This window comes from Malaclemys terrapin, chromosome 2, assembly GCF_027887155.1.
Source record: "Malaclemys terrapin pileata isolate rMalTer1 chromosome 2, rMalTer1.hap1, whole genome shotgun sequence".
Lineage (NCBI taxonomy): Eukaryota > Metazoa > Chordata > Testudines > Emydidae > Malaclemys > Malaclemys terrapin.
The window spans coordinates 41,010,701-41,027,235 of record NC_071506.1 but is presented as its reverse complement, the minus strand read 5'-3'; the positions used below and the strand labels follow the sequence as shown (position 1 = coordinate 41,027,235).

The following is a 16,535-nucleotide window of genomic DNA, read 5'->3' as shown; positions in this document are numbered from 1 at the left end:
TATATTCCTTTCACATCTTTTAACTTATCTGGGATATTGGTATACCAAAGTTGGGCTTTAAAGGATAGGAATACGTAAATGTGTTTTTCCATGAAGTTCTTTCTCTTTTTAATGGTTTTAAATAACCCTTTACATTTCTCCCTTAATTTTGAAGAAAAAAATCTTTCTTTCTCCCACTAGCTAATTTTCTGCACAATTGTACAAAGAGACTTTTTAAATCAGAATGGGTGGGATTTCCAAAAACACCTAGGGTGCTTAGTTCTATTGACTGTCAATGGAAAGCTTCTGTTTTTGTTATTGGGTAAGGGCTTGCCATTCAAAAGAATTGTATATGTTGTATAACTTAGTTTAATATTGTCTATCTATTCTGCTAAATTTATCATTCAATCCAGTGAATGCTATTGCAATGTGAATAGATTTTTCTCTTAAAAGGGATAATTTCCGAGCCTTCCTGCACCTGAAATGAATTCTTAACTGGTTATGAGCAAGAGGTTTGTGTTCAACTTCAGATTCTAAACTCTTACCCAGGATCAAAGGATTCCTTTTTTAATGGGCCACTATCATTTGCCAACTATAAATAGGTAGGAACTTCCATCAGATGTGCATCAGGCACTTAATTTAAATTGTTGGTATTAGGCTGTTTGAATTAGAGGAATGGCACCATGTACAGCATATTTATTAATAGTGTTGAATCCTCGGCGCCATGTGTTTGGGAGAAAATAAATGGGCCCTCAAACTACTAGATACAAACCGTTAGACAAGGAGAACAGAGATGTCAACTCTGGGGAACAATAGAGTGATGATTGGGCACAGATGCAAATAGTATGCTGGTGTTAGAGAGACCGACTTTTTGCTATGTAAGATTATTATCTTGCTTAACTAATTCAAACCAGTGATGAGGGTAGTTTTTTGGATCTTACACCATTGTAAATGAGTAGAGTCAGGAGAAAAGTACATCTTCTTATTAATATCACAGTGAGAACCCTTATAGGAAATCATATTTAGTGTACCATTTACCAGTGCCCGAACATACATTAGTAAGATTTGTGTATTTGGCACCTAATTCTGAGGCTTCTGTTAACCAAGCATGTAGCTGTACATTTCTTTTTTGTGTTTTCTACACAAGAATTTAGATCTTCCTCTTGTATTGGCATCAGGCATTTTTCAAAGAAGTCTCAAGTTTCCTGTCAGGGCTTTAAATGCTAGTGTCACCCAGTGAATCTCTTGTGTCTAATGAAACCTGATCACCCTACAAACCTGAACAACATAGAGGATGCAGTAAGGATTTAATGAGTAACAACAATGGAATGTGCTGTACAGGGCCATTTTGTATCTTGTTTCAGGTCCGTAAATGTACTTTATAAAAGCAGACTGTAGGCTACTAATGGGGAAAAAATGCTAAATTTGACAGTGGGCCAAACTTGAAGCTGGTGTAGGCAAGTGCAGCTCCATGGAAATTTCTGTAACAAATACAGCAGTGGCTTAAACAGTGGGATAAGTGGTCATGTAGTGTAATTTGCACCAGTTTGGTATTCAGTGGGGACTCAAGTGTTCCATTTAGGCTGAGCCTTTTGGCAGTGGTGGAGCTGCAGTGCCCCAGAGGGAGCCCTGGGAGACATCTCTTCCAGAGTTCCCAGGCACACTGTCTGTACATCTGCTGCTATGCTTTTTTATTAGGTGCAGCTGGCTTCCTCCTGTGATTCTGTCTGGCCCTTATGTTCGCTGGGCAAGAGAGGGAGAAAGATCAATATGCTCTCCCCACCAATGGAATGAACTCACATAAGGGGCAAGCGCAGGATCTGACCCAAGGTGTGCAAAACGAATGTAGCACATAGGTGAAAACGCCAGAAGGGATGGGGCTAAAGCAGTAATAGCAACTAACAGGATGGTATAAGATAAAGGGCTTTTCCTGCCTTTTGCCCCTTCATTTTACACACCCACTGAATACTGTATCAATGCAACTTACATTACTTTACCTCTTACATCCACTTACAACAGTTCTTCAACCTACTTGCATATCTCGTGTGACTTACACCATCATTTAAATTGCCTTTGAATATGGCCCAGTGTTATGGACTTTAAAGAAATTGATCCTTTTTTCCATGTGAAGGCAGAATAATTTTGACATTTTGAATGTGAATACAACCTTTTAAACTGTATTATGAATTCTCCAAAAGAACTTCTCTATCTATCAGACCCTATTTTTGTTAGACTCGACTGTACTATTAATTGCTAACCTTCCATATGAATAGTTGGTTTACATTTCTAACCTGTGGTGGGAAAGTATTTACTTTAGGGAATTTAGTACTTTGCACTATTGATCTCAATCTTTCATACACACACACAAAGTTTAAATAACATTAAGTTGTGACACAACCTAGCAAGAACCAGGAATTCAAACATAAAGTTTGATGCATTTTGACTAAGGGTATGTCTACACTACAAGAGTAGTTCGATTTTACTTAAAGTGAATTTGTGGAACCGATATTACAAATTAAAACGTGTGTATCCACATTAAGGACAGTAATTTGACTTTGTGAATCCACACTAATGGGGCAAGCGTTGACATTGGAAGCGATGCACTGTGGGTAGCTATCCCACAGTTCCTGCAGTCCCCGCTGCCCATTGGAATTCTGGGTCGAGCCCCCAGTGCCTGTTGGGGCAAAAAATGTGTCGAGGGTGGTTTTGGATAACTGTCGTCATTCAACCCTCACTCCCGCCCTCCCTCCGTGAAAGCGCCCGCGGGCAATCAGTTCACTCACTTTTCTGGTGATTGACAGCGCAGACGCCACAGCACCGCGAGCATGCAGCCCGCTGCGATCATCGCTGCAGTTATGGCCGTTGTCAAACCTCGCACCTTATCATGCACCTTTTTCAGAGGCAGATGCTGAGAAATCGGGCGAGGAGGCTACAGCAGCACGGTGAGGACATTAAGTCTGAGAGGGGCACAGACCTCTCACAAAGCACAGGACCCCGTGCCTTGAACATCAGGGTGGCAATGGGTCATGTTGATGCTGTGGAAAGGCGATTCTGGGCCCGGGAAACAAGCACAGACTGGTGGGACCGCATAGTGCTGCAGGTCTGAGATGAATCACAATGGCTGCGAAACTTTCGGATGCGTATGGGAACTTTCCTGGAACTTTGTGAGTTGCTGTCCCCTGCCCTGAAGCGCAAGGACACCCGGATGCGAGCAGCCCTGACTGTCCAGAAGCGAGTGGCCATAGCCCTCTGGAAGCTTGCAATGCCAGACAGCTACCGGTCAGTCGCGAATCAATTTGGAGTGGGCAAATCTACCGTGGGGGTTGCTGTGATGCAAGTAGCCAACGCAATCATTGATGTACTGCTGTCAAAGGTAGTGACCCTGGGAAACGTGCAGGTAATCATAGATGGCTTCGCTGCGATGGGATTCCCAAACTGCGGTGGGGCTATAAATGGAACTCCCATCCCTATCCTGGGACCGGACCACCAGGCCAGCCAGTACATTAACCGAAAGGGCTACTTTTCAATGGTGCTGCAAGCACTAGTGGACCATAGGGGACATCAACGTTGGATGGCCGGGCAAGGTTCATGATGCTCGCGTTTTCAGGAACTCTGGTCTGTTTAGACGGCTGCAGGAAGGTATTTACTTCCCGGACCACAAAATAACTGTTGGGGATGTGGAGATGCCTATAGTGATCCTCGGGGACCCAGCCTACCCACTAATGCCCTGGCTCATGAAGCCCTATACAGGCGCCCTGGACAGTGAAAAAGAACTCTTCAACTACCAGCTGAGCAAGTGCAGAATGGTGGTGGAGTGTGCTTTTGGACGTCTCAAGGGGAGATGGAGAAGCTTATTGACTCGCTCCAATCTCAGCGAAACCAATATCCCCATTGCTTGCTGTGTGCTCCACAATCTGTGTGAGAGCAAGGGGGAGACATTTATGGCGGAGTGGGAAGTTGAGGCAAATCGCCTGGCTGATTACACCCAACCAGACACCCGGGCGATTAGAAGAGCCCAGCGGGACGTGCTGTGCATCCGGGAAGCTTTGAAAGCTATGTTCCAGAGTGACCAGTGACTATTACATTTTTTTAAACAGAAGCAGAACCTGCCCCCGTGTATTTACCCAGTTAATGTTGACTATCCTCTCCAGTTACCAACCCTCTTACCCCCCCCCTTCCAACACACCTTTAAAAATAAAATAAATGAAACTTTGTTCATTAACACAGTTTTCTTTATTAAGGATTTCGCGGTAAAGGGTTGAAACTGGGACGCAGACTGTGGTGGGGAGCGGGTGTAGTGATGGAAAGGACGCTTCTAAACTCGAGGAATGACAGGCTCCTGCTCCTAGAGCGGTCCACAGTGGTGGACTGGTTGTTTCAATGGAGCCTGCCACCCCGCCTTTTCGGGACTCTGTGTGTGGGGGCTATGTGACTTTGTGGCGGGGGAGGGCGGTTACAGATCCCCTGCTGCGTGGCTCTGTCATCCAGGCTAAGGACCGCTGCATAAGATCTGTAACCACCCTCCCCCACCACAAACTCACATAGCCCCCACACACAGTACATGAAAACCACCTCCCAGACTGACCAGTGTGCCTAGTGACTGCAATGTGTGTGTGACCTTCTGCTGAACCTGCCCCCGTGTCTGTACCCTGGTAAAGGTGACTGTTCTCTCCAATTACCAATCCCTTTCCCCCCCTTCAAACACACTGTCCTCTAAAAGAACATGACAGAAACAGTAATTAACAAACGTATTTTTTATTAAGAACTACACAGTTAGGGGATGAAACTGGGACGGGGGCTTGGGTGAGGTGCATTTGGAGGGAAGGAAAGGACATATCAAATCTTTGGGAATGAGAGCCTTCTGCAATTTGAGCAGTCTGCAGGGGTGGAGTGACTGTTTTCACGGCCCCTGCCACCCCTCCTTCTTGGGACTTTGGGTGAGGGGGAGATGGGACTTTGTGGCGGGGGAGGGCAGTTAGAGATAGAATGCAGCAGGGCTATGTCCTCCTGCCTCCAGTCCTGCAGAACATCTACAGGTGATCGCTGTGTGATCGCTGGTATTGCGACATGTTGTCCCTCCACTGGGTCTGCTGTGCTGCCTCGGCTCGGGAACAGACCATAAGTTCTGAACTCTGCCCCTGTCCCACCCCCATCGTGGCTGTCCCCAGGAAAGATACCTACATGCTGCCGGCGAACCACTCAGCAGGAACGGTTCGCCTCCCCGCCCCCACCACTTGGCTGTCCCCAGGAAAGATCCCTGCACGCTGCCGGCGAACCGCTCAGCATGACCGGTTCGCCTCCCTGCCCCCACTGCATGGCTGTAAACCGCTGGTTACAGTTATTTAAAGGAACAGGAAATCAGTCTCCGTACTAAAATTCCTCTAATTCAAAGCAGGTCACTGTGAGTGATATCACTCTGATGAGGATTACGGAGACAGAGAAAGACCGCATGCTGCGTGAATGCCAGCAAACACCAGGGCTGTATGCTGCCATGCTTTGCCAGGCAATGATACCAGAGTACCTGCTGCTAGCCTGGCACGGAAAAGTTTCCTACCATGGAGGAGGCAATAAGGCCACTCTCCCCAGGAACCTGATGCAAAGGCTTTCACATTACCTCCAGGAGAGCTTCGTGGAGATGTCCCAGGAGGATTTCTACTCTATCCCCAGACATGTTAACAGACTTTTCCAGTAGCTGCACTGGCAAGGACTAAAAAGTTAAGCGCCTAGGGCAAACTAATCATTAAAAACCCATTGCTAACATACCATGCCTCTTCTATTCAAAATAAATGTTTAAAACACTTACCTACTGATCCTTCCCCTGATTCACGGTCCAGGTTACTGCCTTGGGAGGGTTGGTAGGGGATCTCCGTGAGGGTGATGAAGAGATCCTGGCTGTCGGGGAAATCAGCGTTGAAAGCGCTGTCGACTGCCTCGTCCTCCTCATCTCCTTCCTCATCTTCCCCATCTGCGAACAGCTCCGAAGAAGCGGCCGTCGACAATACCCCATCGTCAGAGTCCACGGACAGTGGTGGGGTAGTGGTGGCGGCCACATCTAGAATGGAATGCAGTGCCTCGTAGAAACGGCATGTCTGGGGCTGGGATCCGGAGTGTCCGTTTGACTCTTTGGTCTTCTGGTACACTTGTCTCAGCTCCTGGATTTTCATGCGGCACTGTGTTGCATCCCGGCTGTATCCTCTCTCCGTCATGGCTTTTGAGATCTTCTCGTAGATCTTCACATTCCGTCTTTTCGATCTCAGCTCCGAAAGCACGGACTCATCACCCCACACAGTGATCAGATCCAAGACTTCCTGATCAGTCCATGCTGGGGCCCTCTTTCTATTCTGCGATTGCATGGTCACCTCTGCTGGAGAGCTCTGCATCATTGTCAGTGCTGCTGAGCTCGCCACGATGTCCAAACAGGAAATGAGATTCAAACTGGCCAGACAGGAAAAGGAATTCAAATTTTCCCGGGGCTTTTCCTGTGTGGCTGGTCAGAGCATCCGAGCTCGGACTGCTGTCCAGAGCGTCAACAGAGTGGTGCACTGTGGGATAGCTCCCGGAGCTATTAGCGTTGAATTCCGTCCACACTAACCCCCTAATTCAACATGGCCATGTCGAATTTAGTGCTACTCCCCTTGTCGGGGAGGAGTACAGAAATCGATTTAAAGAGACCTCTATGTCGAAATAAATAGCTTCGTTGTGTGGACGGGTGTAGGATTAATTCGAATTAACGCTGCTAAATTTGACATAACCTCCTAGTGTAGACCAGGTCTTAGTCAATTATACTTTGGTTATGCAACATATATGGGCAGAGTTGCCATTGGTTTCAGTGGGATCAGGATTTTAGACATTGTATGTAAAACCCTGAACTCTACTATCAGTAGCACAACAAATTAACGACTTTGTGTGTCAGCATTAAATTTAATTTCTTTCTTTTTTGTGTTAGTGACTTGTAACCCAACTTTTTTTTAATTAATTTACTTTTGAGTTGTTTTTTGAGGGTGATAATCTCTGCTCAAAGTTAGCCTTGTTAATTTGATAAAGCCATAGCTTCATCAAGTTCTCGATCATCAAGCTTAATGTTTAACAAAGGTGGCCTAAAATATTTAAGTAACCTCTAGTCTAGCCAGTTCTGGAATGCATATTTACAGAGATGACAGTTAGTTTTGCTGCCATCTTACCACCAATATATGTCTCAGGATATTCAGAATACCTTAGGAACTGATATAGTTCCAGCAATATTGATAAGAGAAGTAGGACTGTTTTAGTGCATTGGGAATTAGAGAGCTTTTCCAACATTTAAAAATGTTTATACTCGCAAATAATATATTCCTGGTAATATGATGACCACTTTTAGTTGTGGTAAATACCCTTCTCTATCTATAACATGACCTTTGTTCACATCTCCTCCTTTCCCTTTTAAGTACACTCTGAAGTATAGAGTATACGTTTACCAGTATAAATGCCTGTGACTGATTTGCATATGTCTATACGTATCTGTATCAAACTACAAACTCATTTTGTTTTGTGAATGCCATTTTGATTGTAAGTGTATACTATGTCAATTTTTTTGCCTTTTACCATCCATCTTCTGCTGAAACCTCCAGGGAGGTGTCTGGAGAGATTCTTGTGCCTAGCAGAAGGCTAAGAATGCATAGCTATCAAGGGTCATTAACCTGGAGTGTCCCCCATTCAAATACAAGCACCATAAGACAATGAGCTAGCAGCCTCCCGTGCAACCATTCAACAAAGTGAGTTTGTAACCACTGAGGAGAGTCATCTGACAAGGGCAGAGGCAGGGGGTGGGGGAGGATTGGAAATTTATAAAAGGGAGGTGCTCTCGTTGGCCATTTTAGAAAGGGGAGAAGACTAGGACCAGACGCAGACATGGCTGAGAAGGAGGAGAAGATAAATCCTGAATCCCCGGAAGAGAGACTAACTAAATCCCACATGGCTGTTGGAGAAACTGAGGCAGGGATTTGTGCGCAGGTTTTGTTGTTTTTCCATAGACCTGTATGGCTCTTTTGCTATCTAAGAGTAAATTATATGTGTGTTTAGACATTCCTCTGCAAAGTCATTGTATTACTTGCTTTTACTGTGATGTAGCCTCTGAAGAGGGAAACAGTAAACCAGAGGGTCCACAGCTTGGGTGGAACTCTGTGAAGGTGTAGCAGCTACAGGGAGGCTTGGGGCAAGAGCACTAGTTTCAAGGTCTAGGCAAGTGGACTGCCAAGAAGTGTGTCTGTACCTGGGATGTGTGCCTAGAGGCCCAGCACATAAACTCTGTTCAGCCCCTGCAAACTCGGAGCACATCGAATCCGTGGTGCATTTTCACCTGGGGAACTGATCGAGGGTTGTGATAACATGTATGGAGTAATAATAAGCACATCAAGGTATATAATGCATCCAGGTGCAACTCAAGATTAACAAATGGTGCATACATATATGTCTCTATATTGCTAGCAATGAACTTTTCAATTAATTATGGCATAAACACTACTATTAATGCATTTGGTTGCAGTATCCGAAGCCACTCAGATCAAAGATAATCTTATAAAACTAACTTTTGTGAATATCCAGCAAACACTTGTGATTACAGGGCAGGTTTGTAATGGTGCTCATGCACTCATTTGGTTTGGTTATTTGATATTATCTCTGATCTTGTTCCCACTGAAGTTGGTGGATGCTTTAGGATTGCTTAAGTGAGATAAGAGAACATGATATCAGTAAGGATTACATCTTACATTAGTGATACTGCAGTGTTTGGGGGTTATTACAGTAAAGTACTGTACAATGGAAGGATGCTGAGGAATGCCGACTAACTGCATTGGCATCTAGGATGTAATAGGACAGAAGTGGTGGCATGAGACTCACATGCACGCCTACCTCCAGTCCAATGTTCCCTCTAATTTTTTAACATCCACGTGTGGAATGAATTTGCACCATGTGCACCAATATGGAGGTGATGTATGGTGGGGGTGGGGCCGAAGGGTTCAGAGTGTGGGAGGGGGCTCAGGGCTAGGGCAGAGTATTGGGGTGTGGAGGGGTGAGGGCTCTGGGGGTGTGGGCTCTGGGGTGGGGCCGGAGATGAGGGGCTTGGAGTGCGGAAGGGGGCTCAGGGCTAGGGCAGAGGATTGGGGTATGGGGGGGTGAGGGCTCTGGGGTGGGGCCAGGGTTGAAGGGTTTGGAGTGCAGGCTGCCCCAGGGCTGTGGTGGAGAGAGAGGACTCCCCCCAACACTCTCTCACCTCAGCAGCCTGAGGGAGAGCACCTCTCCCCACCGGGGCAGCTCTGGTGCCAGGGGAGAGGCACCTCTCCCTACCTGCGTGGACCTTGATAGCCTGCAGCACGGCTGCACAGCTTAGAGGGAACTTAGCTCCAGTCACCCTAAAAATGAGGTAGATTGTAATGGCTTTTAAAATTTATCCTGAGGGCCAGGCCCCTGTATTATTTCTCTTGCCCAGAGTGGGCAATGTGGGTATAGAAACTAGGGGGTAAAATAGGGTGAGCAGATAGCAAGTGTGAAAAATGGGGATGGGGGTGGGAGTAATAGGCATCTATATAAGAAAAAGCCCCAAATATCGGCACTGTCCCTATAAAATCAGGACATCTGGTCACCCTAGGTAAAATACATTTTAGTGAAATTTTACCAAGCTAGTGTGGTAACTAGGTTCTGTGACAAGCATTTGCACAGTATGGGGCTATTCTCTTCTTACTCTCATTGGGGTAAATCAGGAACAACTCCTTCGAAACATGAGATCAGAATCAGGGCCTGTATGTTTGAATGAAGTCAAGGGACTTGCTCAAAATGTGAGTAAATGAACACTTTTCCTAGTTAAAGGTGAGATTCCACATAGTGCAGTTCATTTTCTGCTGTATTGGAACCTGGCAGACTTTTGAATGAATCTGCTCCTAGAGAAGGGTCTGTGGTTACCTTGGATGTGTTCTTAATTTTGCACGATTAAGAAAAGATTAATTATTACTTTGGGTGCCTTCCATCCTCTTTTGGACATCATCTTCCTCTTATCCACCCACATTCTCCCAGTGTTAGACAGCCTTATTTGAGTGCAGTACATCTCTCAGAATGAGGAATATTGACTTTGTATGGTTTGAACAAGTGTCAAGTTCCTCCACTTTCATTTGAATTGCATACTGGTATTAGATATACAGGGCATCCATAAGGGCACGATAGGATCATTGCATTAATAAATCAAGAAAATAATGTTATAACCAGCTGCAGATTGCAAGAGTGACCTATGTTGTGTTTATATAACATCTAAATAAAAAAATCTTATTTTTCTAGTGTCATCATTTAAAGTGTATATTCTATCATTTATCTAGGTGGAAAAGCTGAGACACATTTATTTTATTTATGCTTTTGTTCTTCTGTGTACTAAAGCAGTGATTGGCTTGAAGTTTGCCATACAATTCTCCATATAGTATACTCTAATCATCACAGAACATGGTTTTCTAGGCTAAATGACATTTTACCAATACTTTTACTAGATATTATGCCAAAAAAAAAAATCTCTTGCTGTTCTGGTGGTTTATGCCTTATTAGGAAGCAGTGTTTTAAAACAAAACCCTTATTTAAGCCATAGTAAACTCGATTAAAAAGAATGTGCCTTAAACAAAAAATTTCCTTTTTAATAACATCAGGCACAGAGCAGTTTTCTTTGCAATTCTGCTAACTTGTGAATATATACCACAACAGTATGGGGGTGAGCCATTGGAGGGGTGCAGGTTTGAACATTGGTTCCATAACCACATGAAGATATTGACCAAACCCTTCCCTCCATGTAGTGCAACTTTAGGGGCAGCAGTGGCTACTACAAACCTCTGTGGTATAGCAGCAGCTGTGCCGGTGCTCCACGGCCTAGGGAGAGAGGGAAAATTCTGCTTTTACCTGTCAAGAGTTTCCCTTGCACAAAGCCCCTTTACATAGACTTTATGCAATGGACCAAGGCTTGGCCCTCAGTGTGTAGTATTTTGTGATGTGATAGTTAAATAAAAACAACCTTTCAAATATCTTCTCTAATTGTCACTTAAGTCTTAACCTTTAGCACCATTTGGAACATGACACACTCTCTTCTGATGTGGGTTTGGGGCCAGCACATGATTTATGTCTTAGAACAGCCTTTTTTATGAACCAAGCTGCTGCCACGTTTGGTTATTTTGTGGCCGTAGTCTTGCTAACTTCAATGCAATATCTATATTATTATCATAATATAACATTATTGGCCATCTGGCTGATTTGAAATAGGAAGGATACTAATCCTGTGTTGTAATTACTTAGAAGTGGAGCAGCAAACTGTTGGGATTGGGGGGGAGGGTTGTTTTTAAAAAACGAGCGTTCTGCTGCATTTAGGACAGGTGACTTGCATTTAGAAAATGTTTTAATTACTGGATTCTATTGTTAGTACTTACTGAATTACAGAATAATGGGAAGTGTACGTTTTTCATATTTTGAATATTTCATATTTATTGTATTCCTGATTTCTTTCAGGTGGGGAAAAATGGGTGGTGGTGGTTATAATTAGTGACAGAGATGTTCATGACTACATTCCAATAACTTTTTCACAACTGGCTTCACCCTATGCCCATCTTTTCTTGACCATTCTTAAAAATTATACTGTATGGGAGCTCTAAGCATTTTTTTTAAAAAGTGTTAAATGTTGATGCACAGAATAAATATACTTTTTCATGAACTAATTTACCAGATTTAATTAACATACAAAAGCCAGTAGGAGAACACTTCAATCTTCCAAGACATTCTATAACAGCTTTAAAAGTAGCTATACTTGAACAAAAAAACTTGAGAAACAGACTTCAAAGAGAAACAGCAGAACTAAAATTCATTTGCAAGTTTAACACCAGTAATTTGGGCTTGAATAGGGACTGGGAATGGCTGGCTCATTACAAAAGCAGCTTTGCCTCTCCTGGAATTGACACCTCCTCATCTATTATTGGGAGTGGACTACATCCACCCTGATTGAATTGGCCCTGTCAACACTGGGTTCTCCACTTGTGAGGTAACTCCCGTCTCTTCATATGTCATTATATAATGCCTGCATCTGTAATTTTCACTCCATGCATCTGAAGAAGTGTTTTTTTTACCCACGAAAGCTTATGCCCAAACAAATCTGTTAGTCTTTAAGGTGCCACCGGACTCCTTGTTGTTAATTAACTGAATTAATTAACCATAACTCAAAAACCATAATTTATATCTGCCTGGATCTGTTACAGCAATAAACTCTTTTGCAGTGTAGACCCTACTATTCTCCTTCGGCTGACATTGCTCTCACAGAATTGTCCTGCATTTGCCTTGCTTTAAAAAGCTTTGCTTATGCTCAACAGCTTGTTGTATGTAAGGATCTGAAGTACAGCTCTCTCTGCTATTTCATTCTTAGTAATGTATAATGAATAGCAAAATTATATCCTACTGTCCTTTAGTACTTAAAACCCTTAGAGTTTCTCATACAAATCTAATAGCATATCTTCAATTAAGGTGAAGATAATGAGGATCCTTACCAGCAAGTCCACTGAAAGCAGTTTGGTTAGTTGATTTACTTCAGGCATGGCAGGGGCAGTAGCACATGTTGCCGTGTATGAGGCCTGGGTAAGGAAGTGACTGTGGAGCCTCTGTTGTTCAGGCCTGTAGAGATGGCTGTAACACACAGCAGCTTCCCCTGCTACCACACTAATAGTGACCCCAGCTATACGTCTTCTACTCTTCAGCAGTAAAAGTACTAACGCTCGCTTTTTGTTGAGGTCATAGAGCAGAGGTGGCTGTTTGATGGAAATTCATATGTAGCTGCCCTGGGGAAATGGAGGCCAACACAAGAATTGTTTAGACAAATAGAACATTTGGGACTAAAAGCCATATTTAATTTTGTATGTCCTAGGGCTCCGCCCCAAGAGAACTCTGCGGTTGGTGCTGTGGACTGCGGAAGAACCGGGAGGGGTGGGTGCTGAGCAGTACTACCAGTTACATAAGGTAAATAATGTAATAAAATAATCTGTTACAGTATTTGCTTTTTTGACTGAGAATACTAGATTTTCAAAATGTCAGACTCTTCGTCTAACTAAACGTATAGGGTCCAGTTCTGCCTGCAGATACGTAGGCACAACTTCATATCCAAGATGTTGTGAAATACTCTGTGTTTTAATATAGTCCTTTTAAAGAAAGGAAGTTCCATCCTCTTGTGCTTAGCTTCCATTGGTTTGTTAATGTAACTCTCTGACTCAGACATTCATTTGGCTTGCAAAGGGGAAAAATGATAGGGACTTCTCATTTGAAGGTCAAAAGTTAAGGGGTATGATAAGCTCTGCGTGTACTTTACATGATCTACTATGCCACCTCACAAAGCTGTTATGAAGCAAATATTTCATAAGGATATCTGCTATGGGGTGAGCAATCCATACACATTGGCAATATTAATCCATTTAATTTACCCTTTACATTTCTGTTTCATTGTATGTTGTATAATCCACTGAAATGTAATGAATAAGTTAGTAAAGAGAGAACTCTCTTTGGAAGCACAGATATATAACATTTTAATGGTGAGTATGATCTAAAATGCTTTCTGCCAATTATTGTTTACTATATGGGATCAAGGACATTTTAAATGCCATCACTAGCTATTTTTGATGATAAGTAAAATTATAAAACTCTTTTTGAGGATTGGTATTTAGGAGGAAAATATCACATAATATTATTTCCATATTAGCTGTGCACAGTTGTCTCTTCAAAGGATTGCATGACATGAAGAATAACTTCATAAAACTGTCCTGGAGCCAACAATTTTCAAAATATAAACATTTTGTAGGAAGCTAACTCTGTAATCATATAACTAACTCCTAATTTTTATCTGTGTTTTGTGATCCCTTATTTGGTAGTAGTTAATCTCAACAAAACTTAAACCTACAATGCAAAGCCAAGAAATTGATGAAGAAAAATATGTTTAAAGTTTTTGTTCCACCATGACAGCAGGTTTTTTCAGAATACATGTCTTGCAATAAAATTCCTGGCAGTGTGTTTATGATGTTATTGTTGCCCCTTTTTTGAACCGAGTGCTAGTAGTATTTCAAGACTCCATTGATGTTCTAGTTGGAAGCAGAAATTAATGGAATCTGGGATTTTCTTTGATATAGTTTTATTTATTGACAAAGAAGTACAAAGTCCTGTGTCTCTGAATGCAGGAATTAAATAGCAAGAAACAGCTTCTTTTGCTTATAGCACCAAGAGCACTCTTTTCAGCCTGCACCCGAGGCCCCAAAACGTCTCCCCAGGTTTCTTCCGGAGACAATCATTATGATTTCAGTTGCTCCTTCAGTCTGTCCCTCATTCTCTGTCATTTTTTTCAGTTTTCTGTGGCCTGGTCTACTCGGGAAAGCTTATATCGGCATAGCTAAAGCCTGGTCTATGCTGGGCAGGCGGGGGGTCTATCTAAGTTACGCAGCTTCAGCTATGTGAATAACATAGCTGAAGTCGACATATTTAGATCTACTTACTGCGGTGTCTTCACTGTGGTAGATTGACTGCTGACGCTCCCCCGTCGACTCCACCTATGCTTCTCGCTCCAGTGGAGTACCGGAGCGCTTGGCGGTCGATTTATCGTGTCTTCACTAGACACGATAAATCGACCCCCGATGGACCAATTGCTCCAGAGGTAAGTGTAGACATGCCCTAAGTCTCTCAGGGATGTGAAAAGTCCACACTCCTGAAAGACATAGCCATGCTGACCTAATCCCCCATGTAGACAGCACTAGGTTGATGGAATAATTCTGTCAACCTAGCAATCCACCTCTTTGAGAGGCGATAAACTACAGCAATGGGAGAACCCCTCCCATTGACATAGTGAGTGAGTGTCTATACTGAAGTAGCATTTTAAGTTTAGACGTACCTTCAGTGTTCTCCCCCTTCCACCTGGCCACAATATCCTATGAAATCCTCCACCCACCTGGTGCTAGTTCCTGGATGGACTTTATTAGGCTTTTTTTTCAGATGTAACCTCTTAACTGTCTCTAACAACTGTCTTAAATGGGGAAGTCAGTCACATATCTGTTTGAATGAGGTTTTAACTTAACCTATAACAAAGTTTCACCCATCTCATAACAATACTCCCCACCTCAGCTTTGCCCATCATCTTGATGAGGCCTAAAATGGTGACCCCCCCCTCCAATAACCCATCCCAAACAGAAAGAAAAGAAATAATTTAACAAATTACTAATGATACACACTTAACTGTTACATATGTTCAATGTCTTTCTGTCAAGAAAGTTTCACATCACAAACAGAAAAAGATTGTATTCCTACCCAAACCTGTCTTTGGGGCTTTTCTCTCCTTGAACTTCCTTTAATTGTGCTCCTGAGGTATGTCGGTTGTTTCTGTGGAACTTGGTGGCTGTGACAGTTCCTGCTTTTTTCTGTTGGAGTGGGGAGACTCATTATGGTCACAACTTTCCCAGCCTCAGCATCCTCAGTTGTCAGATTCAGGGAGCAGCCATGCTGAAATCCTGTCCCTCTGATATCACCTTAGATGGCCTTTATGGATAGCTTTGGGTTTAGTCCTGGGACCCAACTGCATCCTTTGTTTATTTGCGTCACTACTTGTATAGGGTTCCTCCCAAGGCTCCTCCCCTTCTTTCACCTAGGATTGTGGAACCAGATAAGGTCCCTTCTTTTAAAAGTTTCCCCATTTGACCTTACATCATAGAGTCTCTTCATTTTATCAGCGGCTATCCAAAAATTTTCCCTAGCAAAGGTGTGAAGTTTTTCAGTTTTGTATTGTAGGGTTTCTGTGTAATCCAAATGGTTCAATTCCTTTTGTTCCTCTTCAGGAACTCCATACAAAAGCTTTGCTGGGTTCCTTGGCTCCTGCCCAAACATGATGAGTTCTGGGGCATACTTTGTAATCTCATTGCTGTTCTATAAGCCATCAGAAAGAATGGGGTATGCTGGTTCCAGTCCCTTTGGTGCTGTTTTACAAAGGTTATCAGCTGAACCCCAAAGTCCTACTGAACCTTTTGCAGCACCCCAGACATGCAGAATCTGAAGGCATGGTGGAGTTTGTGGCTCCCTAGAATTCCTCAAACCTGTTGAAACACTTCGGATTCAAAGTGAGTACCTCACCCCGGACCCTAAATCTGGTGAAGAATTAATTCACTAGAACTACTGCTACTGTCGCAGCCTCTTAATTTCCTATTAAGTAAGTCTCAGGCCATTTTGTGAAGTAGTCCATAGCTACCAGCAAATAATGTATGCCTGCCTCTGTCTCAGGCAAGGGCCCAAGAACATGAATGGCAATGCACTCCATTGGTGCCCCCACAAGATACTGCTGCAAAGGGCTACTCCCAGTGCCCTTCTTTGCAATGTAAGCATCACATTTCCTGCACCACCTTTCTACATCCTCCCTGCACTTTACCCAATAGAAATTCTCCCTTAGCTTGGCTAAGGTTTTTGCAACCTCAAAATGTCCATCAGTTTTGATCTCATGACATAACCTCAGAACTTCTTTTTTCAATTATCAGAGGGGTAGCCGTGTTAGTCTGAAT

At 43.3% G+C, this 16,535-nt stretch overlaps 1 protein-coding gene across 1 annotated transcript in view; it reads left to right on the top strand.

Moving 5' to 3' along the window:
- CPQ (carboxypeptidase Q) overlaps positions 1-16,535 on the top strand; it is a 281,476-nt gene that overhangs the window by 190,303 nt on the left and 74,638 nt on the right. The window contains exon 6 of the mRNA XM_054019834.1: positions 12,884-12,975. Within this exon, the coding sequence (XP_053875809.1) occupies positions 12,884-12,975 (92 nt within the window). The remainder of the gene's footprint in view (positions 1-12,883; positions 12,976-16,535) is intronic.